The sequence below is a fragment of the Condylura cristata genome, unplaced genomic scaffold (genome assembly GCF_000260355.1).
Source record: "Condylura cristata isolate star-nosed mole 26May11 unplaced genomic scaffold, ConCri1.0 scaffold00008, whole genome shotgun sequence".
Lineage (NCBI taxonomy): Eukaryota > Metazoa > Chordata > Mammalia > Eulipotyphla > Talpidae > Condylura > Condylura cristata.
In genome coordinates, this window is record NW_004567109.1 from 51349388 (window position 1) to 51375841 (window position 26454).

The window sequence follows — 26454 nt, forward strand, 5'->3', positions numbered from 1 at the left end:
GTAGCCATGGAATTGGAAATGAGACATGAAAGAGAAAAAAAAAGAGACTAGGATGAAAAGAGAGTAGATGAAAGGCAAATCTAGAAAAGAAGCAATAATAACATAAGAGAGGTCTATAAGAAAATAAAGCTGGCACTTGCAGGATATATCTCATTTAGAAATACTAAAGAGTAAAATAATCACTTCAGGAGAATAAATTAATAATGTGAAGAACTAGATTGATAAAACTTACCAAGATTTTGGGAAAATAGAATAAAAATATGAAGTGAAAAGTATGTTAGATTAAAAATAGGAAACTCTACAAGTTGAATGAAGAGCATACCCACAGAACAGTTAATTTGGGTTTATTTTTAAGAGTTATTTTATTTATTTATGCATATAAGAGCTGGGACATAGGCCAGAGGTGGGAGGATAGAGATAAGAGGATTCACCAGAGACAGGATAGGGAGCAGAATAGGCAGATCTACTGAAATAAAGACAGGAGACAGGAGAGGCCTGCTGTGCCATGTGGGTTAGATCTATAGCTGGAGTTGGGATTGAATTTGTGCTGCAGTGGCTACTGCTAGCTTTATAGTTCTGAAACTTAACCTTTTGTACCACCAGGGAGACCCAGAACAGATAATTTATAATGGAAGTGTTAACAAATATGACTCAAGAAAACTTTAGGTGAAGAAAAGTTCGAATCTGTAGAATGATTCTCTGGAACTGACAAGAATTAACAAAGAAACCAACACCTAAATCCTAATAGAAACTTTGAATTTAAGGATATAAAAATGAATTCCACAAATATCTATACTCTTTACATCTTGAAACTTAACACAAACCTTGTCTTCTAAAAAAAAAAAGACTAAGCAATTTGAGAATCTTTCTAGAGTAAAAGTTAATTGAAATGTAATAGTACCTAGAAATGTTGAATAAAGTATAATAAACAGCCCATAAATGAATTACTGAATATACAAGAATGTAATAGAAATCTTCAGTGTGGAAAAAGGGAAGTGGTAAATGAAAAGCAGAGCTATCAGGGGGTGCATACTCTGCCAACTCAGAAGAGATTTTCACACCTTGGTAACTTCAAAGTGCTTTTTAAAAAATGTCTTCACAGAGACTTAAGTTCATTGATTCATACAACTAAGGATTTCTTAGATCCCCATAGAAAGCCAGGATCCTCAAAAGATAACTTCAATAAAAGCATAGATAAGTAAATAAAACCTTACATTGACAGAGGGAGAACAAAAGGAAACTTGTGTTTCTTGGTGAGTGTTTGTGTATGTGTGTATATGATGCTACTCCTGATAGCTTATAACCAGTTACATTCCATCAAATAGGTTTCAGTTTTAAATTCTATTAATTGTGTAGTTTAAGAATTGCCAATAAAATGTACATAATAGTCCTCAAATAAAAACATCTATTAAGTGCCAGATAAAAGCTAATATAAAACATAAAAAGAACAATTTCTCATAGAAAACCTCCCAATGAACATTGAATTAATAATCCAAATAATCCAAAATCAAGATACATACACATTCACCTACCACAAATGATATTCAGCATGCACAGCAGTATTAGACCCTCCTAAAAATGTGAGAGTAGAATTGTCACATGTAATCCATTTAAATCAGTCATATCCAAAGAAATATAAAATAAGAGAAAAACATATGTGCATCTTTAACAAAGCATTAAAATATATAAAACAAAACTGATCAGTTTAGAGGGAGAAATTATCAATGTATAATTTTTATATGTACATATAGGTGTATGCAGAAATTCTTACCCTGTAATTGGAGAATGCACAGAAATACATAGAACACTGACCAAATTTATTATATGACTAAACACATTCAAACTGTTTGATATATAGACTGTCATCTTTGACCAGAAAGCTGTTAAACTTAATCTTTAATAAAAAAGTAACTAAACAAATGAACAAATAGAAATGTTTACATATGTGATATCAGTATTAAAATAATTAATTCATCAATTTAAAATTCAATTATGTATCAAAACTTGTGGGATGAAACTAAAGTGAATTTAGGTACAAAATTTTATATTGTTATTGGGAAAGGGGAAAGATGTTCATGGTAAGTGTGTTCAGTTAAACATTAGAGAAACATAGAATTAATCAAATAAAGAAAGAATTATAAAACATGGGAGACATCAGTGAAATAAAACAAAGATATATCAGAGTCAAAGTTTAGTTGATGCAAGACTTTAAAAAGAACTAATTAGAACCATGTCTCTTTAAGGTTAATCATAATTTTACTGTAAAGATCTAGGGAGCATTCAAAGAACAAAAATTTCAGTCTTCGTTTATTCCAAAGAATTGAGAAGCAACAATATTCTTACATCTACTAATTGAGATGCACCTTTCAATTCGTCTAACTTTTTAGATAAATATGGGAAAAGAAAATTATTATCTCTGAGATTAAGAATAAAAAAAGGTGTTAATTATCAGTTTCTGTAAAGTATTGTACTATTAGACATAACCTAGATAGTTAGACAAGAAAAAGATGGAGGGAACAAAATTTTTATTATTCACGGAAGATGTGTGATCATCCACGTAGAAAATTCAAGAGAATCTACCAATGTTATTTTAGAATTTTAAAAAGAGGCTCTGGCAAGGTTAACAGATATAATTAAATTAATATATCAGCATCACAATGTGCTGTGTATATCAGCAATAAATTAAAAAGTATTTTAAAAATAATTTCCCTTTTGTATTAGAAAGCAAAGATCCATAGAATCTTGTAATAAATTTAATAAAAGAGCAATGAGGTTGTTTAAGGGAAAATTAAAGAAGCCTACTGAGAAAATATCTACCAGTCTCTTTAACAAAAAGATGATTTCACATCCATTAAATAAGCAGAACTTGGAAAGTTTGATTGTAATACATTTTGTTGAGGCTATACTGGGAATGTAAATTGGCACAACTATTTATTGAGTCATTTATTATGTTGCTCTCTGCTTAAGTTGAAAATATACATTCTGTGTCATCTAGAGTACTCCTAGCTCTGTACTGCCCGGCAACAAGATAGAATAATTAACATTTAACTCAATGGCAAATCTTTAGCATATGATTATGGCAGATATAATAGTCTTCAAAGACAAAAGCTCAGCAAACAATTTGGGAAGTAAAGTTAATTTCAAAGTTGTCTGGGTCATTAGTTTTAGGACTATACATTTAAATTAACTTTTTATTACAGAATTCTATAGGGAACATTTCCAATCAAACATGACTTGGGTGGCCTAGAAAATCTACAGTACCCCTACATAGAAAACGAGTTAGGGAGGAAAGTGTGTACACATGATTAGTTATGAATGAGTACATGATGTAACCATCTGTCCATGTAGAAATTAGTCAAATAAGTTAATATTTACTTTTATAATTGACCATTTAAACATACATTCTACACAAAATGTTTTTATGTTTCAGTTTAGTGTAAGATTCAATCAGTTTTACTGTTCACTTGTAACCAAGATTTGATAAAGAATTTAATAGAAGAAAGAGGAAATAAAAGTAAAATAAATATCCAGTAGGATATATAGCTTTTATTGCCTATTAAATTTCCTAGATGTTCTTTCATGTGTAATGTTATACAAAGACTAATTGATATCTTAGAAAACAAAATAAGCATGGCCCCATCCAATGAAATGGGCAAATACAGTTGCAGTAATTGAAGTTGTTTATATAACTCTATTGTTTACATTAAGCTTACATTGAGTTTGTTTTGAGTGAACATACTTGAATATGGTGAGGCAGGTAAAGTATCCCTTCAACTGAAATTTGTTCTTCTAGTTAAACAATGAGTATGATAGTTTATCAGTTCTAGAGAAGGGTTTCTCAAGTGATAATACATGTTTGTGTATTTTCAATGAATTAGTTAAAAGCCTTATATAAAGCATATGTATGGACAAGTATTTTTTCAATTACTTTTGTGTGTAAATATATTAGTGAACCCATGTGGATGATAATTTTTGTGGGCATGTGATTTTATTTGATATTTAACCTGTTTAATTTATTCTTTTTGATCAAGCACGCAAATCATCAGAAGCATCTGGTAGGAAACCACTTTTTACAGAATAATTCTGTTACCTTGTTATAAATTGAATTTTCATGAGGTATTTTTGTGACAACTAGAATGTTTTGTATTTTATTTACTGTAAATATTTGTAGTATAGTATATGAAGGGTATTCTTAGATACACCAACTATAGAGCTCTAAAGTAGAAGGTGTTTCAAGTAGGGTTGGCAGAGACTGTTTCACTCTATATTAGAGTTATACTTTCCAGAGATTTTGGAAAGAGTTGCACTGTGTTATTTGTTGCTACAACTTGGTATTTTCACAGGTAATTTACTTCAATTTTCACCTTGTTTTGTGCTTTCTGATAGTATGTTACACTCTTAAGTAGAATAGTATTTTTTTATTAAAGTAGGAGTATGAGGAAAATGTAATTACAAATGGGGGGGGCATAAGTTAAAAATCTGTTTGGCCAAAAAGTGAACTATTACTGCAAAAAATATTTTTTAAAACCATAGTATTAAAATATACTTGCTCTTTCCCAAGTAGAAAATTTTAAATAGCCCACTTCTTTATTCCCTATATAAATAGTCATCTAATCTAGTTTGAAATTATCCAACCTCAAACTCCACCATATCTTCCCTTGTTCCTTCAGGTTCCCCTCTCCTTAACAAGTGATCTTACCTCCTAGTTCGCAGAAGAGTCTAGTTGTGAGCTAAGTTTACTCTTGTCTCTTCCCAAACACTGAAAAGCATCACTGTGGTCGTTAATTCTATGATTGGGCACTTTCTTGTATTTACCTTCACCTCGCTCCCCCACCACTGCTGTCCACTTATACTCTATGGTGCAGCTGTTCAGGTCAGTTATCATTTCCTAATAAACCATGTGTCTTCCTTCATGCCTTTGTACAAGCTCATTCCAGCTTAGAATGTCTTCTTCCTCAACTTTAATTGCCAGAGGAACTCTTTACCCTTCAAAATTTGGCACAAATGCTATATCCCTATTATACCTTGTCTTACTGCCCAAGAATTTCCTCTTTCAAGCTCTCATAGGACTTTTTAATTTCCTTAGTTTAGTACTTGTCACATCCTTCATAATGGTCCTTCCATCTCCCTGTGATCTTCTCATCTCCTTAACAGTGGACATGTGTTTATTCTCCACAGTTTACCCAGAATCTGAGTTTTTGGCACCACTATACCATGCTCGGTAACTGTTGTGGAAAAATTATAAACCAGCACTAAGGAAACGAAATGCCTAAACACACTGATATACTGATGTCTTTCAGAAGAAAGTTAATAAAGTGTTATAATTCAGTTTCTTTTCTACTGTACAGGTTTGAATAACAGAAATCCAGAGATGTTATTGCAATAGTTATATAACACATTTCAGTACATGCTACTTAATAGTATGGGTGTTTTTGTTAAAGCTGTTGTGAGTTGTTAGTTGTCTCTTTAAAAAAAAACAGACTTCAAATGGTATTGATTTTGGCACTGAATGTAATCATTGATTTTGCTTCTTTTTACCATTTAATTTTCAAATGTCTTAATTGAATTTCTACATGGCTTTACTTCTCTACATCATATTCAGAGAAAATGTGTGTAAGTGACTTCATGCTAATATATTTTTGTTTATATGAGTGTCATTTAATCATTGTCCAATTTATTTTTTGGATGCAAGCTTGCTCCTCTTCAGAAGTATATGGTAGGCAACTATATTTTAATAAAACAAATGTTACCTTTAGAACTTCTGTTTGGTTACTTGTTAGTTGTTATACTGCTTGTAAAGTTTTATAACATATTTTGAATGAAATATTTTAGTTGATAGATGACATGGTTTGTTTAGTTTTATATTAATGATTTTTTGTACCTTTCATGTGTGATATCTTAGAAACAACAGGAATAGCACTTTGAAGTAGTAGACATTACACAGAGTAGCAAAAGGCAAACCAGGTTAGTGGATGGCTTTTGAAAGAAAATATACTATTGTAAATTTAGAATGAAAAAAAAAACACTAAAATTTTGGGCATTAGGAAGTTCATATTCTATTTTGTCCTATTTTCTGCTTTTTCCCTTCACTCTTTCAGACATCTATAAGTAAAGGTTAAAGTTGCTCTTTCATGTAAAAGGGGTGTAAAGGAAGGGGGCAACAATTATTTCATGACAAGTGGACTATAGACCTTAACATCTAGGTTAGTTGTAATCTATAGTAGAACTCTTAAGCTCTTTTTACAAAATATGAACAATAGCCTCTTTGAAGAATTAAATAATGGCATACTATAACTAACAATATACTTCTTTATAATAAGAGTGATCTTGTTTAGCTAACAATAATATAGTTTATCTGGAATCCAATAAATGCCTAATAGATGAATTTACTAAATGTAATTAGTGAAACATTCTTATTCATTGTAGAATTGTCTGAATAACATGGACCAAAGGTATGCCATACTTGAATTTTTTATAAATATTCCTAATTTTTAAACTATGTCCTGTGTAGAAATGCATTCAAAATATTTTGAGGCTAAGACTTAAGTTGTATTTGCATGTACTTGTAGAAATGCATACAAATTGTCTTTGTTTCTTTCATCATCCTATTTTGATAAACATTCCTACAGATAACCTTAGGTGCATATATATATATATATATATATGTGTGTGTGTGTGTATATATATATATATATATAATTTCTTTGGAATGTTCAGTTCTTTAGAATACAGTGTGACAGACATTAAATAATACAGATTGATCATGAATCAATTTATTCTGAAAATAAATTCTGAAAATAAATATTGAAATATATAATATTGGGAAGACACTGAGTTAATTTTTGGAGTGTCATTCTCCATTTTGTAATTCCTACCTTGCTCCATTACTGAACAGTAATAAAATATAATGGCAGAAAAATCTTTCATTGAGGTCTTTGTCCTAAGGAAAGTTCCTAATTACTGTTAGGTGCTTTGTAACTAGGTGCCCATGACATGTAACTAAGAAATATTAGGACCAGTACTCTAATTCAGTGTACCAAGCCCCAAAACCTATGATTGTTTCAGGATGTCACAGTGACTTAAGTGGTTAAATATAGCTATGATTTATATATTAGAACACAATAAGAAAACCAAAAACTTGCTGACATATATGCTGAATATATGCTTTTATAGAGAACTCTGGACTGAATGTGCTGCAGTGTTTTAGTTTGGTTGTCTCTCCAACCACTTACTTTATTAATTAACTGCCAACACCTTATGTCAGTGGATATGAATTTTAAAAATATCTAGAGAAAAGCATTTAGAAAATTAGATTCACCACTGTCTAAAAATAATTTGAAAGCAAAGCATGTGCTTCTCGATTGCTTGTTTTGCAGTTATTAATAATCTAGCATATAATAAAATATTTTTGGTATTCATATTTATGAGATCTACACTTTGGTTTACTTTATGACTTTAACCATCTTCTTTGCATCTAAGTAGTGCTTATACATAAACTAGAGATTACATGTCTGTGTAAATACTACATGACAAAAAGTACTAGAGAAACAATTTTTTTCAAGGAATATGTAATGGATGATGTAATTAATGCATAACATAACCTTACTTTAAAAGGGAATCTCTTTATTTGTTCAAATCATAAAATTTAATAACTTACTCATGTCCATTTCTAATAATTTCCATGACACTTTATGAGAATTGTTATTTATTTTCTACAGTGTTACTTGATAGTAAACTCAGAATATTGATGAGTACAGAGACTATTTCAAAGAATTTCCTGAATATCCTACTAGTGACTGAAATTACATAGTACCTGAATTTTTTTTTTACCAAATAGGAAATGGAAATTTCTTTTAGCTTACCATCTTTAGCAAATGCTGCCAGTCTCCTTACTCTGTCTAGTTGCATCTTTCTTTAACCTCACTAAGCAGGAAGTGATACGAGTACTGAAACAGAATGTTAAGGCTATTTTTTTCCTCCCCTGATTCTCTTGCTTTTCTCCAAGTTATCTGTATTCTTGCAGGCATCTAGGGTTTCTTTTGCACATTCATGTACAAATTCTATAAGTAGAAAATAAGTATTTTTCCAAAAAAAAAAAATCAGAAGTATATTTGGGAGATCAACAAGGCACTGTTGTACTTCAGAATAAATTATGTTTTTATTTTCTAGTTGTCACTTCCAGGTCTATACTATATGCAGATATGTCTGTTCCAGAATTTTTTTTATAAAACCACCCTATATCAATTGTAACTAGTACATTAACTTTTAGAAGTGGGATGATTTGAGCTAACCTAAACTCAAAGAAAATTTAAGAATTTTCCACCCTCAAATCCACCCCCAAAAGAAATTTGATCATATTTGCATGAGTAGGTACAATTATTTGATTCATTATTTTGGTGGATGAAATTTTCATACAATGGAAAGATTCCAATTTTAAAAATTTTTCTCAAATTTTCTAAAATAAGTATTTTGAAAGTATTTTATAGCAAAATACAAGTGACAGTATTAAGTAGTAAAATAACATCTTCAGAAATGCATTTTCTGATGTTATTTTAAAACTGTCTGCTTTTAGTGCTTGTCATCACCATTTTGAGATCTCAAATCTTTTAGAATTCTAACAGGCTTTTTTGGTTAGTAAGAGTGTTTTGCCAGAAGTATTTCACTGGAGATAAGGGAAGAAATAATCATATATATTTTAAAGTGCCTCATCTTAATACTACTACTTCACTAGATGACCTTATTAAAGAATTTGTGAACCCCACACTTCTACTTTTAATTTTGTCTTTTCACCATCATCATCACTCTTAATATTTTTGCAATGAATACCAGTGTGAACTCTGATTTCACTTTGACTAGTCTTACTATTTCAACATCATTTAAATCCTATTTTTTATTTTCTCCTTTATCCATTTTGGTTTTGGAGAAATATTGTGAACTTTCTGAACAAAATAAAAGACTAAAATTATTCTTATATAATCAGATTTTGTTCTCACAGCTAACTATAAAACAAGAATACATTTATTAATGTCATTTATACCTCTGAAAAATGTTTCCCTATTATGTTTTCAAACACCTGAAGTCCTTTTGTAAGTAGAAGCCATTGTTAACATCTCTCTGGAGAGACAATGAAAAAGCCAATCCTTATGAATAATTAATTATTTAACAAACCTAAATCTTCAAACTACAGCACTGTAAAGTAGTGTAACTGTTAGTAGTTACTATGTAAATATCTGGTTTGAGTTGCTTTACTTTGTGTTCATTTAAAGTTAGGCATTCAGACATTTAGTTTTCTCCAAATTTAGAAAGATGTTTTGGTTTGTGTGTGTGTGTGTGTGTGTGTGTGTGTGTGTGTGTGTGTAGTATTTTGTTATTATTTTTACGGACCACCCTTTATGTGTCCATCTGTGGTTTTTCGTTTTCCCTCTACCTTTAGTACAAAGAACACAAATCTAATAACCTAAATCCTTATACCTGAAATCAGCCCTTTATCAAAGTCAGTGATCTTGAAACTCCACAAATTACCAGATGTTTTTGGTTCTTGTGTTTAAAGGCTCTGTTAATACCATTGGGGCCTATTACAATCATCATTTTGTCCTAGACTGATTGCTAACATTTTAATATTCCTCTCAAGTATATTTTCAGGAACAGTATTTTTATTATTAGATTTGAAATTACCACAGTGAGCTCCACATAGAACATATTACATATTTTTAGAAATTTGAGAAAATGTTTGCTGCTTATTTAGAGAATCTCAGTAGCTCTCTAGCGTGTTATGGCTGTGAAGAGATATATTCCATGACAGTCATATTTAATATAGGTATGTTGTATAAACAAGTATGTTTATGTATAATGCACATATTTTTACAAGACAACATTTTATGTCTTTTCAGTGAAAGAATTTCTAGCTAAAGCCAAAGAAGACTTTTTAAAAAAGTGGGAAAACCCTGCTCAGGTATGAATACTTAAAAATTTTCTACTATTTAAAATTCCTGTGTTAAATAATTAATGAATCTTGCCTAAGTAAACTTCCATAAGTTTTAACATAGAAATTTTGCCTTGTTGTTTTTATATATTAGTAGCTTTATGTATACCTGAACTGGAGAAAGAACTGATTTTCAGTATAATACCTGATTATAAATTTTTAGTCTGATTCTAAGTTGCTGCGCACTCTTGATATTTTCTAACATTACAGCAATTTTGATTTATGCCTTTGATATCTTTTGAAAATTAATTATAGCAGTAGGGATCCTATTGTGCGTTTCAAATACTTAATCACAAACACCTGGCTATGATATATGCCAAGCACACAGCAGTCCTTTATAAACATTTTGATGGGGTGAATTGTGTATGAATTAAGTACTGTAAATCTCAACTAATATCTAAAAAGAATGTGTAAAAAGAGCTGTTTATTCTGGCCAAGAAATATCTTTCTGAAATTAAAATTATTAGTGAACTTTAATAGTAAACTGAGTTTTGAAAAACTTTTCCCAGCACAAAAATCTTTATTTCAACATTTTTTTCATTTCATATGAAATGCCATCATTATCAAGACCAAGAGCATCACCTATAATTTAAAACATATCAGTCATTTTAGTGAATACAAAAAGTTACACATCATGTAATACATATAAGACATTAAAAGGGAGGTAGGGAAGATGGCATATTTGTATGAAAAGCAGTGACTAGCAAATTTGGTTGTCTGTTAATGAAGTTTGTTCTGTTACTTACTTGGAAACTATATTAAATATTTCAACCAGATACTGATAAAATAAAAATTAAATCAATCAGAATTATAAAGACTCATTCATTTTGCATTAATATTGATTCATGGCAATTTATTGTGATTACAAATGTACAATAAAAATATGGTTAAAACAAGTCTTATAAGTAAAAAATATTTGTTGCTTATTCTTTTTGTATTCATTCTATGGGATATGATGTCTCCAAAGGCAAGCTTGATTTGCAGTAGAGATTTGATCCAACTAGAGTGAACTCCACTAGCCATCCAGGTTCTGCTCTTAATTAGGAATCACATTGTATCACATTTTGTCTCCAGCTAAACACTGTATAGACTGGTCCTTCGAAATATTTTTCCAAGATTTTCACAATCTTCGTGATGAAAGCCTATTAAGCAAATGGGGCAGCAATTACTACTTGTTGCTCTTTTAGCACATAATTTGTTCCTACTAATTTTCATTTGTTGTGGCAGCAACAAATTCAATAGATTGATGCCTCTAGTTCTTTTGCAATAGTCAAAGCCAAACAAAGATGTTTGCTCATAACAAAGCATCTATTCAAGGAGAAAAAGACTGACTATTGTTCTAGGATTCTGACTTTTGGTTATCTTTGTGGAAATGAGGAACTCTTCTTTCCTTACTATTATTGTTTTAGGCAATACTGGTTATTATAATATCAGAGAATGAAAGCCATTAGGCTTTCTCATGCTATTATCTAGTTCTATAAGCTTGTATAAAAGCAAAAGGACTCTGATTCCTCAGCTTATCTTCATTACAAATGCACTAAAATTCTATGGCTACTGTGATTTTCTTTGCTAGTATACATGTGGAAGGTTTTTAATTATTAAAATATGAGACTAATAGAGTTAAAAGTATAATACTAGTAATTCATATTGAATAGAACCTTTAACATCCCAGATGTGTCTCTCTCTTTCTGTTAACTTTATTTTCAATATATTCTGTTCTCAAATGTCAGTCACCTGAACTTCAAGATGTATTTTGCATTTTTTAAAGTTATGTATCACTGAATCTATTACAACATCATAAACTCCTTACGAGAATTTCTTATTTTTGAAGATTATTTTATTTTTCATATACATAGAACAATGCTGGACTTGAGGATTTCGAAAGGAAAAAAACCCTTGGAACTGGCTCATTTGGAAGAGTAATGCTGGTAAAACATAAAGCCACTGAACAGTATTATGCCATGAAGATCCTAGATAAGCAGAAGGTTAGTATGTTGTTATTTCTCTGAAGGGTGAGCTAAGTTTTATCATTAAACTATTAAACAGATGTAGTGTAATAACTATCCATTGACAATTTCAAATAATTTTATTGTTTCATTTAATTTTCATTGTTGTTTTCTGTGGTTATATGATTGCACGTCAATTTTTGTATAGGGGGTTACATTATTATTTCAATAATTATTCATAATAACTCTGTGTATATATTTACTAACAAAATCCTTGGATTGAAGAAACAGATTCTTGGATTGAAGAAACAGAAATTTAGTAATTTTATTTTGTGATTTAGTTTAATTTACAATAGAAGCTCTCTTGTTTAACATGGCTGATTTTGACTAATTTAAAATGTCAATTTAGACAGGGAAAATTTGAAGCCATGTTATAAAGAACAGTAGTTATCAATTATTGATATATAAATTAATCTGGACCTCTGAATTGCCCAGACTTTAAATGTTAAGCTTTTATTTTCCTAGTAATCAATAGGGGAAGGTTACAGAAAGTCACAAATACTTACATTTTATAGATACTATGTTCCCAAGCATGAAATTTTGATTTACTATTATATAGATAGGAAAATGTAGAAAAAATAGTACTGAGCAAGTAAGTAGTCAAGGTTACAGACAGGGAGGTAGGCTTATATTGTCCAATGGAAGTATAATATGAGCTACATAATATTATTTGAAATTTTATACTAGCCAACTGAATAGTAAAGTGAAATAGTTGCAATTAACTTAATGTTAGGTCTTATATAGGCCTAGTACATCCAGAATATTTATGCTTAATATAAATCACTGAGGTATTTCTCTTTCATATGAAATCTTTAAAACCTGATGTGTATTTTACACTTACAATATGCATCCATTTAGATCAATCACATTTCAGGTATTAGGAAACCACATGTGGTGAGTGGCTACAGTACTGGAGAGCACACTGTTAGTCTGGTCTAGAGATTCCAGCCCAACTTCTATTTTAAAACAAACAAACAAACAAACAAAATAAAACTAACCTCTAACTTGAAAAGGTGTGGTGATCTATATGTCCCTAAAATTAAATGCATACATGCACATATCTAATTGTACATCTTTGTTATCTTTGTTCACATATGTTTTCTAACTTTCTTTAATGGATTTTTTTGCATAGAATAACTGGAATGAAGGGCAGAGATTTGGATTAGGGGAGAGAGGAGGGAGAGGATTCAGCAGGGATAGAGTGAGAATCTGTACAGGCAGATCTATTGAAATAGATCTAAGAGGAGCAGCTGGTGAGATGGCTGAGGTCTGCTGTGGTAGGTCAGTTAGCTCTCTGGTTGGGGGGATCAAACTTAGACTAGAAGGGTGATAAAGCTGAGACTTACCCCCTAGGCTTCCAGGGAGGAACTAATAACTTTTCTTCTTTAAAAATGTTTATCTACTAGCTTACTTTCCATCAGTTTTCAACCCACGTTTCTTTTGAAATCTACAATTCAGCCGCCTCCTTGTTTATCTCATACTCAAGCTACTCCACTAAGTGACTAATCACCAAGCCAAGTACACTCTACATTTATTTTTTAAATTGTATTTTCTTTCTTACTAAGGTAACAGGGGTTTACAACACTGTCTCTGGTATAGGAACATATGTGTCACCACTCCTGCCACCAAAGCCCCTATTTTAGGTGACTGTTCTCAAGTGTGTGACCATGCTGACCACTCCCTTGAAGCTATCTAAAGTTTCTGGACTTTCAGAACCCCGTGCTTTGCTGATCATGCCATAAGTCTTTAGATTATCCTTTTTTGTGTGTCTTTTCCTGTTTTTGTTTGTTTTTTTGTTTTTTCTATCTGCTCTTTAAAGCTTGCTAATTCCAATCTCTGGTTGGCAACCTTCTCCTGTTCTTGTTCCATACCCTACTCCTAAGTACTCTCACCAACAACTCAATTCATGTTTGAGTTCTACATTCCTAATTTGTATAGTCTGAGCATGGGACTCAAGTGATTGATGCTTGCTAATTTTCTACATGAGGTAATTATATTTCAGAGAGAGTAAGTCATTTTGTAATCTTATATTGGTAGCACAACACCAAAAATGCTCCAAATTTATATTTTTGATTAAACTTGTCATTAAAATGCTATGGCCTGAATAGTCCCTAATATGTTATTTTTCTTAAAAAATTAATTAATTGTTCTTTAGTCATAAAACATAAAAGGATACAAATATACCATTTTTAGAATATATAGGCAAGAAATTTTTTTTAAAGATTATTTATGCATACAGAACTGGGGTACAAGCCAGAGGTGCAGGGGGTCTGTATGAGGCTTCACCAGAGACAGAGTGGGGAGCAGAAAAGGCAGATTGGTGAAGTACACTGTGGAGGGGAGCTGCGGGCTGGTCAGGAGAGATCTGCCACGCCATGTGGGTCACCTCTGGGGCCAGGGGTCAAACTTGAACTGAAGCAGCTGCGGTTAGCTTGCAGTGCTGTGTCCTAACCCCTTGTGCCATCAGGGAGAGCCCAGGGAAGAAATTTTTATAAAGGAAGTTCCTAAATAAGTTACTTCTCATTATATGAGGTAAAACATTTTATATTTTCATTTTAAAATCATAATAACTTTTAAATTTTGTTGAAATATTTTAAATTTGTTTATCTCTCAATTACAGGTTGTTAAACTGAAGCAAATAGAGCATACACTGAACGAGAAAAGAATATTACAGGCAGTGAATTTTCCTTTTCTTGTTCGACTGGAGTATTCTTTTAAGGTAAATTGTTCTAATATACAAATAAAATGTTTTTGGCCTCATGTGTTTTTTAAAGTATGTGGCATTAACGGGTTTTTAAACCAGAAGAAAATGAATAAACCCAAAAGAAATCAAGTTAGAGTTTATGTAATTGAATCCTCTTGTGCTTATGAACTTTAAAAATTTTAAAAGGTTTTGGCTCTTCTTGGGGAAGATTAATTAATGTGTAATTCTTCATGTGATAGTATTATAAAATCAAATATTTCACTTTATCAGACATCATAGTGATATTAAGAATTTCTTAGTATCATGCAAATGAACATAACCATATACCTATACTTCTTTTGAACCTTTTCTGCCACAATCCCATCATCATCTTTTATGTAGTAATTTGTTTTCTACTCTTTTCACTTATATTAATCTTTGGCCCTCTGCTAAAGTGTCTCATAAAGATGTGTAAGATTTAAATTGTAAGTTAACAGCTTCTTAGCTCTTTGTAATGATAGTTGGCATCTCTGCAATATTGATTATCATGAAATATTTTAAACTTTTATTATCCTCCTTTATTCTTCATATCATGAAGACTTGTATGTTTTATTGTTTCTTCTGATTTAGAACATAAAATATAAATATTTTTACTAACTTTTTCAAATTGTTTCTTAACTGTTATACCTTTGTATACAGCTTTGTTTACTATGCTAATGTTAAGTCACTAGTGTAGTGTTCAGTTGTTGAAGAATTATTGTTCTGTGAAACAACACTCAAACCAAATACCAGACTAATTTATACTGAAAATATATAAAAGTGCCCCAGTATAGAAAAGTTTTCTATTTATTTTCTAGTCCCTAATACTAGTAATCTGTCAGCTGTATTATTTGTCTTTTTCTAGTTGAACATGGTATTATTTTAATTTTTTTAAGAAATAAAAAAATGGGTTTCTTATTTGTATTTATTCTCTTTATTTGTTCATAGGATAATTCTAATTTATACATGGTTATGGAGTATGTCCCTGGGGGTGAAATGTTTTCACATCTAAGAAGAATTGGAAGGTTCAGGTAACTAATGCTTTTTCCTTAAATGTTATATCCTGTGTGTTTGTTTTAAATGAAATTTTAACTTACTATTTTAACTTATATGAATTGTCAATGCTTGCAACTTGTTGCTTAATTTAGAAATCTGTTAGTTATATTAGATGAAACATTAAAAATTGGGCATACCAAACTAAGTTTTAAAAATCCAGTACACTGATTTAAATATTTTGGCACTAATTTTGAGGAAGAATTTGTGTAAGGATGAAGGTAAGAAAGTACTATATAGAAAAGATGGTATCATTAAGCTGAGGTTATGAAAATTTGTTTTGCATAAATAGGTATTCAAAACTGATGCTGTGCTGTTTTAAAAAATATGTATGTAATTTTAAAAGAGTTTGTACTTTATCACTAGATTGTTGCTGATAAGGTCACACAGTTATTAAAATAGTCACTAAATTATTTTGTCTTTACTGGTATATAACAGTCAATGAACTATTATGATTTGTTGATAACAGCTAATAGAATGAAGTTAAAATTAAGAAATGTCCAACTTCATTCACTATATTTTATAACAATATAATTAAAACCTAAGTATGAATTCAAACAAGGATTGATGGTGATAATTTAATGCATAAGAAAGTGATGATAAACTTAGATTATTATGAGAATTATGTTGAAAATGGTCCTACATTAGAGTTATTTTAGTTACACCTAATGTGTGTCAGTTACTTGCTAATGCATGTAAATTTTATTTATCTTTAATGGTTTCTTTTATTTCCTGTTGTCTTCTCTTTTACCAATCCTTGTTCAGAAAGGTTAGAATCCTCCTATTAGCCTATGATAATTCAGAGTTTTTCACTGAAGTATCACACATTAACCAGTCTTCAAAAAAATACTTTGTTTACTGTTCAGAATTACTTCTTCACTTTTCAAGTCCCTATTCTCTATTTCTTTAGTAAGTGTTTTGATTCTAGGAGGAAAGCAAATTGATAGAAATTATTCATACTGAGAAACTATCTTTTTGACCTTTCATTTCACTGCATATGCACTTGAAAGTTTGTTAACTGCTATCTTAGAAACTTCAAGGCTTTAAGAATGCAGAGTTATTGTTGTGCATGGCTCTAATTGGAAAACTTGGAGTGATTCTTTTTTTTTTTTTCTCCTAAACTAAACATCCTAGAGATACACCAAATTTAAGAATGGAGTACTTCTCTTTAAATCCTGATCTATTCCTCTTCATTCGTTCTTTTTACTTAGAAGAAATTGTCATAATAGCTTAGTGTACTTTGAAACAAGGGTGGGGGCCCAATTTTTCCATTCTTCACCTTTCACCTTTCTCAGTGTGCTAAAACTCATTTCCTCTGTTAGATAGTGTTTATTTGCCTGTCTAAATAGGGAGATGCAGGAAGGGATTTTGTCAAGTTTTGGTTGCTTTAAATATTAAGTAAGGAGGACCAACATTCAGATGTCTTGGACTGAGATATCCGAAAAAAGAAAAATAGGGTTTTATAATTGGGTGAATGTGAGTAAAGCCTATCTAGAGTGTGAATGTGAGTGTGTGTGTGTATTTAAAGCACATAAATATTAGTTGTGAATTCAAAACCTTCCATTTTGGTCCTGAGATCATACAAGGCTAGCTATGGTGTCCTCATAGCATTGATGCCTGTTTCTTCTAAGTTATATTTCCTTTCTTCTCCAACCCACTGGCCATGTATTAAAAAAAAAATCAGTAGAGTGATTCTTTGAATAGTATCTATCCAGACTGAAAGCTGTTGCATTAAGTCTTCCTATAGAATATTTTACCTTCACCTTTCAACACTTTTACTATTGATTATCTAGTTTGTGCCCTTCTCATGAAACATCAGTGTAAGAAAATAAATATAGAATAATTGCCTTTTATAAGATGCTAAGTTCATCTTATGTTTATAGATACATGGAGAAAATAAGAGGCAATCTCTCAGGTAAAATGTTTTCATGGTTAGTAGGAAGTGAGTATGATTCTTCCATTTTCCCCTTACAATGTTGTCATTCCTTGTCATACAAAGTGCAATGTATGCAATGTCATACAAATGTTGCATTACTGTTGGTATGAGTCTGAAACTCCCTAAAATGTTTTTCTCTACATACTCATTCAACAAATGATAGCTGAGCACTTGATGTGTATCAGGTTAGGACCTAGGAAATAAAGTGACAAGTAAAAGAAGCAACATATATAATCTTTTTGGGAATTTCTGTTTCTAGTGCTACCAGATCAAATATATGCTAATGGTCTTGAGAGAACTATTCATAGACAAGGCTGTTCATTAAGGACACAAATCTAAAATTCACTATAGTTTATCAGGAAGAACAACGGATTTCAGAGTCTACATTAGGAGAGGAAATAGAAACTCAGATAAGACAATCAGTACATCCTTTGCATTAATATTCAAAATGTGACATCATAATTACACTGTTCTGTCAGCCTATGCAAGCTTTGCTTGCAAGAACTCTGTGTATGAAAACAAACATACATACTATGTTTATGTATCTGTAAATAGACATAATGGAAGATTTGGAAATTCAGACACTAGGATTATATCAGTGATTTTGGATGGGGTTATGACTGTCTTCATTCTTTATCGACATCTTAAGATACTTTTTCCTGTGGTGAACATATATAATTTTTGTAATATGAGCTGGTAAAAATGGGATTAATCTGTAGATTGATGCAGTTAAAGAACTTCTGTGTAGTGAAATTCTTCAAGCACTTGAAATTTTTAAGAAAGATACATGGAATCTACATGATCTTGTAGATAATCTAATGAGCACATTGCTTTTTAGTCATTCTCAAGATCAGATATAATTATGAAGACATTAGTGTCTCTAACATGGGCAATAATAATTTAAAATAAGATGAGAATTTGAGATAGATTTTTCTTTTGCATTTTTTTCTATATGCGTATATCTGTTATACCACATATACCACAGCATTGGAAAGTACAATGTAGAGGTCTAGTAAATATATGGAAAATAAGATTCTCTACATATGTTTGAAAGAAAGAATACTTTTTGCTTCTGAAATACTTCTCCCCCATGTTAATTATTTTGTATAATTACTGCGTGCTAACCTATTTCACAGAAAATCAATGTCTTGTTTCCTTGTAGTGAGCCTCATGCACGGTTCTATGCAGCTCAGATAGTGCTAACATTCGAGTACCTCCATTCACTAGACCTCATCTACAGAGATCTAAAGCCTGAAAACCTCTTAATTGACCACCAAGGTTATATCCAGGTATGACTTGAAGAACTTTATATGTATATATTCAATATATATAATATATTTGAGAAAGCACTAGGTAAGAAGTTTATGTGTTTAGCCACAACTAACAATATTGGATTTTTTCTTTGAGGGAATAATTTCTTCCTGATAGCTCAAACAGAGCTCATGATTCTGCTGTTACAGAGAATTAAAACTCCCATCAAAGATAGAACCTGTTTATATCCCACATAATCTATAGCTGTGAATTGAGCACAGGTTCCTCCATAAAGAAATGATAATAGCAAATTTTTTGATTAGTCATTTAGTGCCAGACATTATTAAAAGTGATTTACTTATATTACCTCCTTTAATCCTAATAGTTCTGTGAAATGTAAGTCCTACTGTTATCTTCATTTGAAGGCTAATGAAACCAAGGCACAGCAAGGTCACAGAGGAGATAAATGATCTAGTCGGAGTCTGAACCTGGACAGGCTGCACCCAGAGTTCCTATTCCCTCTCACTGCAGTGCCGCTGCCCAAGGTGCCCTGGCCACCTGTGCTGGAATGTGGCGCTGTTTTGTTTCTGCTTTACTATAAAAGAGAGAAACCATCCCCTATTATGCAGTTACCAATGCACTTTTTTTGCACTTTGACAATGTAAGTGATGACAGAGGACATGCTGCACTGAAGGAACACTGCTGACACTGCTCATTTTTTACTAAAACTGTGTGGGTTGTTTTAATCTTTTACTAATGGTGACCTTCATGGATTAGTCTCAATAACATTGATTTAATTTTTTTCATGGTTTTAATTTTCATCCCAATTTTTAACTTAAAACTACATATAATAAGTAAATAAGTTGTGAAATAATAAATGTCCATAGATATTTTTTCTTTTATAGGTCACAGACTTTGGGTTTGCCAAAAGAGTTAAAGGTAGAACTTGGACATTATGTGGTACTCCAGAATACTTGGCTCCAGAAATAATCCTTAGCAAGGTATATTTATAATTTCATCCTATACTAAGTAGAACTATAAGGCAAGTGTCACTGTGGGTTTCAATAGAAATAGTTTGCTGGTCTAATTTTATATCTTTTGTTTACTCAAATTATTAATTTGAACTTATTTGTGTATAAGTATTAAAATAATTATTTAGAGTCATCTGCTAATATTATAATCTCTGTGAATTTCAACTCTGGATCAAAAAATACTGTGGAAAAAATCAGACTGGTACAGCCATGTTTTGATTTTACTGTGTGATTTGAATTGACAGTGTTAAAGCAAAATTGATGTCCATTCCTATTAGGAAAGCAAAGTGCTGTTCCTATTATGTTAGTTTCTCCCATTTAAAGAAATACAAAAGCAGGACAAAAATCTCTATATTATACTATTATTTTTAGCTAGTAATTTGAAAATTAGTTTGTATAGCTAAAATTTTAATAAAACCCTAGAATATGGAGCATAATGAAGGTAATAAAGGACCCATTTGAGGGAAGACCAAAAGACCTAGCAAGATCCCTGTTCAAGTTGGAGTTTTTTGATTATTTCCTTCAATTCCAGTTGACATTAATCATACTTGATAAAACCTGTATAGCTATTTTAATTTTTTCATTTCTTTTCATATAAATGCTTCTTAATTTTAGTAAACATCATATGAAAAATGTCTAATTGAAAATAACCTTAAATTGTGTATTTTGCTTGCAATGTTGCTTTTATCCATGTTATTTCCTTTCCTCTCATAAAATCCTTACAAAACCCTGCTAATTAGTTATTTTTCCTGAGTACCTTTCAGAAATGAAAAGCAAAGCAATAGATAGCTGAAATACCTGATTTTTTACATCTATTAGATTTAAATTAAACTTCAGCTTTGAAAGATCTTGTAAAGTGAATGGGATTGTCCCTAGAAAACACAATAGAGTTTTTCAAAGTCAACACCATTATTTACTCTGAACTTTGGTATCTATTATATTCTCTCCAAACTTTTGACCTTCCTAAATATGCTCTAGAAAATCTGATTCATAAAATTATGGACCTATAATTGACTATAAGAAATAATTTGGTCCAATTCTCTGTTGTTATGCAGTGATTAAATTACTTCAAATAATTTGTGTTGTCTATATAATCTTAATGATTTTAAGAGGAAGGTTGAATAGGATTTCATAGTATGAACTTCCAATATCTGGAAATTTTCCCTTTTGTTTAATTTAACTCTGACCTGATTAACATTTGTTCGCTTTTATTCTATCCTGAATGGGTACTTAGAAACTTTTGCTGTGTTTTTAAATTTCATATGATTATGTTCACTTTGAATCTGTAATTGACATTTGGTATTGGTTTACCTTAGGGCTACAATAAGGCTGTGGATTGGTGGGCATTAGGAGTGTTAATCTATGAAATGGCAGCTGGCTACCCTCCATTTTTTGCAGACCAACCAATTCAGATTTATGAAAAGATTGTTTCTGGAAAGGTAAGAAATACATTTCATTATGCCTCCATTATTATTTCTTTTTTCTTTTTTCTTCCTGTACCCAGTCAAATATTTATTACTTTATACATGAATTTTAAGTTTTGTAGATTGAAGCCATTTGATGTCATAAAAGAATATTGCCTTAATATGAGAAAAAAACCACAAATATCCATAATTACAACTTTTATATTTAGTTTTCATTTAGGATAGTAGCACAGATATCAAAAATGAAGTCTCTTGAGAAAAAAAGAAAATTAGCAAATAATTTTTATGATTAGTATATCTATCATTTGCAAAATATGGGATGACTACACTGATTCTCAGTGTTCAACAAATAAAAAATGTTAGTTATTTCATGTGACTTTAAAAAGATTTAGTGACTATTTTTATATGCCCTTGCTTTTTCAGAAAGGACCTCTTGTTTGAATTATATCAAGCACCAAAAAATTCTAAGTAAATATAAAATAGATAAACCTTTGTAAGGTAGAAAATTATAAAAATGATAATAATTGTTCGTTACTTTTGTTTATAACCACTGTTGATCTTTAGCAAATATAGAAACAATATCAAATTTTTCCTTGCACATGAGTAAAATTACATTATGTAATTGTTCCATAAACCTACCTTCATTTGAATTTGTAATCCCTAATTTTTTCCAGGAAGTTTTTTATTCCCTCTTACCTTAGCTTATTTCATTGATTTAAAAAAATAAAAAGACTACAGTCAAATTTGTTTATTGTAAAAGATTACTTACTTATTTTTTGCATAGAAGAACTGGGATATAGGCCAGAGGTGTGGGAGGTGAGAAGATTCACTAGAGACAGAGTGGGAAGCAGATGTTTATTGAAGTGCACTGCTGAGGGGAGCAGTGGGCTGGACAGAAGTCTACAGAGCCAAGTGGATTCGCCCCCTGGCTTGGTATAGAACTCAGACCTTAGTGGTGATAGTGTTGAGACTTAACCCCTATGCCACCAGGGAGGGCCTACAGTCAAATTTAATACAAATGAGCCTGGTTTTTTTGCCCCCTATCTAGTAAAGCAAGAACATGCTTTTAAGGGTACCCAAGAGGGAGAGGTCTTCTGTGCACTTATTACAGAGTTAATGGACAGGAATATCTTTCCTTCCTCCCCACCCCTTTATTATATTACTATATTTGGTACACTATTCGCTTGGTTTAAAGAAAAAATATCATAGGCTTGCTTAGAATATGACTGGGAAATAACACCTTAATCTTGATACAACATTACCCTGAAATGTGATAGTGTTGAAATATTTTGCTTTTTGTAATGTTCTAACACATAGATTAGCTTTATAAACCTAATGAGTCTGAAATGAGAGAGAGGGAAGTCTTTGTTTCTTAGTATGTCAGTTATGTTCACACTATACATTAGTATGAAAGCTGGCTAGCTTTTGTGAACTTAAAATTTACAATGGCTATTATTCAGAGGGTACCTTAATGTTCATAAAGTAGTTCTCTCTCTCTCTCTCTCTCTTTTTAACCAAGATTCAAATGTAATCATGGATGCTCATAACTGGACTGTGGGCATAAGACACTTACCAATAAAATGAGTCTGTTTATGTTTAGTCACTTAGAATCCTATCTTTTTTTTTTTTTAAAGATTTATTTATTTATGCACACAGAACTGGGGTACAGGCCAGAGTGCAGGGGCGGTGAGAGGCTTTACCAGAGCAGAAAAGCCGATCCATGAAGAACACTGCTGAGGGGAGCAGTGGGCGGGTGAGGAGAGGTCTGCCGCGCCATTTGGTCACCTCCTGGGGTGGGGATTGAACTCATGCTCAAGTGACTTTAGCTTTGTAGTGCTGTGCTTTAACCCGCTGCGCCACCAGGTAGGGCCCAGAATCCTATCTTAACACAGTATTGTTCCCTATCTCACTGTGCATATGCAGTATATAGAGATCATGTGGTTTTTCAGTTATATTTTACTGCATTCTAGGAGAACACTTTATGTTATAGTAGAATGGCAGGGGACTACTAAATAACTTACGTATTTCAACTATGTCAAAGTTAGAAAAAAGTCTCTTACAGAAAAGTAAACCAAGTTAGGTAATGATAGATTTACTAGGCTAATACAGAAAGGCAGAATGAAATATTGAAGTAATAAAGTATCACTGTATTCTTGGTACATTTATATATTTTTAAGCTTTGGATTCTTATATTTGTGATTGTTTCCACCAAATAAAATACTAACATCACATTAAAAGAGTTTTTGTGATGAACAAAACTAAACATCAAGAAAAGTTAGTAGACAAATGATGATTTATTTTTTAAGAACTTGAGAAGTAATTATGTAAAAATCTCAAGAGGAAATAATAACTGAAGGTCCTGTGAATAATGATTAGAGAACTAAAAATCACTGAATGGGAGGAGCATGCATTATTAATACCAAGACTAAGAATGTCAAGTTATAGTCATAGTTCTAAATCATTTAATTATAGGTAGTTACAAAACTATTGAATCTTTATTACTTGTGTTTATCTATACCATTATAAAAGGATTCCACATTTTCTAACAAGGTTGCTATCATAATTAATTTTTTTTTAAACCTTGCTTTAGTTAAGAATATATCTTCATTTCTATGAATTAGCCTCAGTTTGTCAATCATTCTACATAGTATAAAAATGTTTTCAACTGTTTATGAATGTTTTTATTTTATATCAGACCTTAATATTTAGAAAGCAATGTTTACTTAAAATGTGAATGTATATTTACTCTAAAATCATGACAGTTAAATCCTAGTCCCTAGTTGGGAAAATAGCAACTAGGGATTTTATCATACCACAATAACTGAAGATTTTATCATACCACAATAACTGAATTTTTTATTTATTTAGAAATAAGGTAGGACACTTGGTATACTTTTGTTTTTAATTAAAGCTGCCAGATTACCTCTCACCATATTGATAGAAAATTGTTTTTAGCCCTTGTTTCCTTTACTCACTTAATATAGAATTCATGAAAGCTGACTATTGCAATTAGGTGCTTTCTAGGATCTGTTATGTGACTATAAAATCATATCCACTGTTTCCCAATAAAACCATCTGTTTCAACACTCAAACCCAAACTAGAATTTATCTCTCTCTCCACATTACAAAAGTATTATTGTCTCTCTGGTTAGTTAGTTGCTAAAAGCCAAATTAGAGACAGACTACCTTTGAATTTGCTAATTGATCAAGTCATTAAATACTCAATTTTGCTATTATATATACAATATTTGTTTTGAAATTTTTAAGTTTTTATAATAGTGTGTATCTCATTTAAGACTTTTTCAGAATTCTTTTTCTAATTTTAAAATACTTTTGCAACATTGTATATTTATTATATTTTCCACTCTGAAATTATGTCATAAAAATTATTGATATTAGTGACTTAAACCAAGTTACAATAAACTTTCTATTTTAAAAAATTATTTTCTTACATCATTATTAATTTTTAGACAGTATTTGATTTTTCCCCTCTTGTATTATCCCAGTAATTCTCCTATCATTATAGCATCTGTGACGTATCATCACAGTCCCTTGTACTCTTCCTTCCCTTGTTTTGACTTCTCCCTCTCCCCTCCTTGCTGTATGCCTCAGATCTCTGGTCAGCTAGCAAGTTTTGTTTTTTTCCTGGCTCTTTGTTTATCTTCTCAATATACCACATATAAGTGAAACCATTCTATCCTTTTGACTTATTTCACTTAGCATTTCTATCCATATTTCCTCAACTAGTGTAAGTTTTATCTCTTTTTATTGCTAAATAATATTCCATTCTATAAATGCAGCATATCATTTCAATCCAGTCTTTTGAATTGAAGCATTTAGGTTGTTTCCTTCTCTTAACTATTATAAATAGTGCTGCAATAAACAAGGATACATATCTCCTTTTGGCTTAGTGTTTTTGTGATCTTTGGGTAGATTCCTAGGAGTGGAATTACTGACCTATATGGTAGATACACTGAGTGTTTTGGGGAACCTTCACAGAGTTTTCTGTAGTGGTTGAATAAGTTTACATTCCCAGCTGCTCTGAGGAGAATTTCTTTGACACATATCCTCACCAGCATTTGTTCTTTTCTTTTTTAATATAATTGTACTCACAGGTGTGAGGTGGTATCTCATTGTGGTTTTGATTTGCATTTCCCTAATAATAATAAGTGATGTTGAACATTTTTCATATGCCTGTTGGCCATTTGCATTTCTTTGGAGAATTGTCTTTTTAGCTCTTCTATTTTTTGATTGGGTTGTTTGTTTTTGCTGAGTTGTATATATAAGCTCTTTGTAAATCTTCAATATCAGCCCCTTATCAGTAGCATGGTGTGCAAATACTTTTTTCCATTCAGTAAGAATAGAAAGCTTTTTAGTTTGAGGTAGTCCCAGCTGTTTATATTCTTCTTTGTTTTCCTTGCTTCTGGAGATGATGCCTCAAACATGCTTCTAATGTTTATGTCACGGAGTGTGTTGTTTATGTTTTCTTCCTTTTATGGTTTCAGGTCTTACATTCAAGTCTTTTATCCATTTTAAGTTAGTTTTTGTGTATAGAGTGAGGTAGTAGTCTAGTTTCATTCATTTGGGGTACTTATTAAAGAAATTTTCCTTGTTCCAGTGTGCATTTTTTTTGCTCTTGTATCATAGGTTAGTTAATCATACAAGTATGGGTTTATTTCTGTACTTTCAATTCGATTTCATTGGTCTTTGTGTCTCTTTTTGTTCCACTGCCATATTGTTTTTATTACTACGGTTGTGGAATTGTTTGAAGTCTGGGGGTCTAGTGCCTCCATTTGTCCCCTTTTTAGTCAGGAGAGTTTTGGTTAGTCAGGTTTTTTTTTTGTTTGTTTTGTTTTGTTTGTGAATCCTATGTATTTTAGCAATATTCTATTTCTCTGGGAAAATGCCATTAATTTTGTTATTGGAATACATTGAATCTGTAGATTACTTTTTTTTTTTTTAAAGATTTACTTATTTATTCATATAGAACTTGGGTACAGGCCAGAGATGCGGAGGGTGAGAGGCTTCACCAGAGACAGAGTGGGGAGC

General features: G+C 31.3%; 1 protein-coding gene across 11 annotated transcripts in view; it reads left to right on the forward strand.

The window, feature by feature from the left end:
* Positions 1-26454, forward strand: part of PRKACB (protein kinase, cAMP-dependent, catalytic, beta) — a 102810-nt gene that overhangs the window by 59512 nt on the left and 16844 nt on the right. For 4 of the 11 annotated variants that reach the window (XM_004679154.2, XM_004679153.2, XM_004679155.2 and 1 more), the window contains exons 2-8: positions 9891-9952; positions 11839-11967; positions 14609-14707; positions 15659-15741; positions 18862-18988; positions 19856-19951; positions 21298-21420. In XM_004679154.2, coding sequence (XP_004679211.1) covers positions 9891-9952; positions 11839-11967; positions 14609-14707; positions 15659-15741; positions 18862-18988; positions 19856-19951; positions 21298-21420 — 719 coding nt within the window. Of the gene's footprint in view, positions 1-4031; positions 4056-5692; positions 5717-6433; positions 6453-9890; positions 9953-11838; positions 11968-14608; positions 14708-15658; positions 15742-18861; positions 18989-19855; positions 19952-21297; positions 21421-26454 lie in introns of those variants that run through there. The other 7 variants (XM_004679156.2, XM_012722608.1, XM_012722609.1 and 4 more) reach the window with 4 other exon arrangements.